The sequence below is a fragment of the Brassica oleracea genome, chromosome C7 (genome assembly GCF_000695525.1).
Source record: "Brassica oleracea var. oleracea cultivar TO1000 chromosome C7, BOL, whole genome shotgun sequence".
Classification (NCBI taxonomy): Eukaryota; Viridiplantae; Streptophyta; class Magnoliopsida; order Brassicales; family Brassicaceae; genus Brassica; species Brassica oleracea.
Genome location: NC_027754.1, coordinates 24867452 through 24868918, shown reverse-complemented (window position 1 = coordinate 24868918; position 1467 = coordinate 24867452). Strand labels below are relative to the sequence as shown.

The window sequence follows — 1467 nt, the reverse complement described above, 5'->3', positions numbered from 1 at the left end:
CTCTTTAATAGATTTCTCTTCAATAAAACTGAAGGGTGTAGAAGGTATTTACTTTACACGGCCCAACGGAGACCCAAATCCAAGACTGGAATAATCTCAAAACCTATGGGTGGCTAATTCATCTCCTCACAAGAGAACTAAGCCCTAGCTAGCCCACGTGTTCAATCTCTCAACCATTCCTCACCGCAGAATTTTAATTTCATTTTGTTTACTTAAAAAATACAGAATAAACCGAAACAAAATCAAATCAAATAAGACCACACTTTTGTAGGAAAAATTGAAAAGAAAAAAACAAAATCTTTCTCTTGGACGTCTCTCTTCTACAATTTCTTCACGATTCTACTTCCGCGTTATCCCCAAAAATTCGCAACCTTTCGCTTCAACACAAAATGGGTCCAATCGTCATCACCCAGCTAGCCACAGGTCTTAGCGTCTTAGCCGGTGCGGTTTTAGTCAAATCGGTTCTTGACCAAAAGCCTATGGCCGGTGGTCCGTTCCCTCGTTGTCCGACCTGCAACGGTACAGGAAGAGTCACGTGCTTCTGCACTCGATGGTCTGATGGAGATGTTGGGTGTCGTAGGTGTTCTGGCTCGGGTCGTGCGGCGTGTAGCAATTGCGGTGGTACTGGAACCGGTACACCTTTACCGGTTCGGATCACGGTTCAGCCACCGAATCGCCCTTTCTAATTCCACAGATTTGTATATTTTCTTCTTCTTCTGTCTCTGTCTGTATTGTAAGTTGATTATATGTACTTCTGTTTCACAGAAAGAGAAAATAGGAATTACTTGAATCCGGATTCTTGTCTGTTCATATGTATTAAAACATAGTTAAGAACCACGATTTATATGGTCTTATTTGATTCAAAATTATGAAGTTGTCATTATTGGTGGCTCATTATCCTCAGAACTTACACGATGGGTTTATCTAAAGATTTAGAAACTTAACTTCTTTGCATATGATGATTTGTAAGATTATGCTCACGAACTATCACTTTGCATTTTATTATTGTTCTTATACAAACTAAAATAATCAAGCTAATAGCCTATTATAAAATAGTTTTTTTTTAAGTTCGTGATCGTTAGTTAAGATGATTGAATGCTATGTTAAGAAAGCAAAACAGCTTCACTTTGTCTTCATCTACTTAATAGAGTGCGCAAATTCATACAAACATTAGAATAAACTTTCCAAAGCCTACATAACTAGCAGAAATTCACAACTACATGCGATCTGTTACATCTCAGTTGTACTTGTTAATGGAGGATTACTTGCAACTCTGGAAGGAAGCATGTGCGTCAAACTTTATATTAGAGTTGGGCAATCGGCAGGAACCAAAGCAAACTGAACGGACCAACAGAAATTTTTGGTTTTCAGCTAATATCCATAAACCGGTCGGTATCTTTAAAATTTATGGAAGTTTTTCTTTGGTTTGAAATCAGAAAACCGATTGGTTTGGTACATAACAACTAA

The 1467-nt window shown here is 38.0% G+C and overlaps 1 protein-coding gene across 1 annotated transcript; it reads left to right on the top strand.

Annotated features, from left to right (window-relative positions):
• The first annotated feature begins 251 nt into the window (after window positions 1–251).
• Window positions 252–883, top strand: LOC106303982. Its single transcript, XM_013740346.1, has one exon. It carries the CDS (start codon window positions 390–392, stop codon window positions 684–686), a length of 297 nt encoding a protein of 98 aa, XP_013595800.1. The 5' UTR covers window positions 252–389; the 3' UTR covers window positions 687–883.
• The last annotated feature ends 584 nt before the right edge of the window (window positions 884–1467 follow it).

Bases quoted from the DNA above. Each gene is read 5' to 3' on its own strand.
- LOC106303982 (XM_013740346.1), top strand. From the start codon at position 390: ATGGGTCCAATCGTCATCACCCAGCTAGCCACAGGTCTTAGCGTCTTA.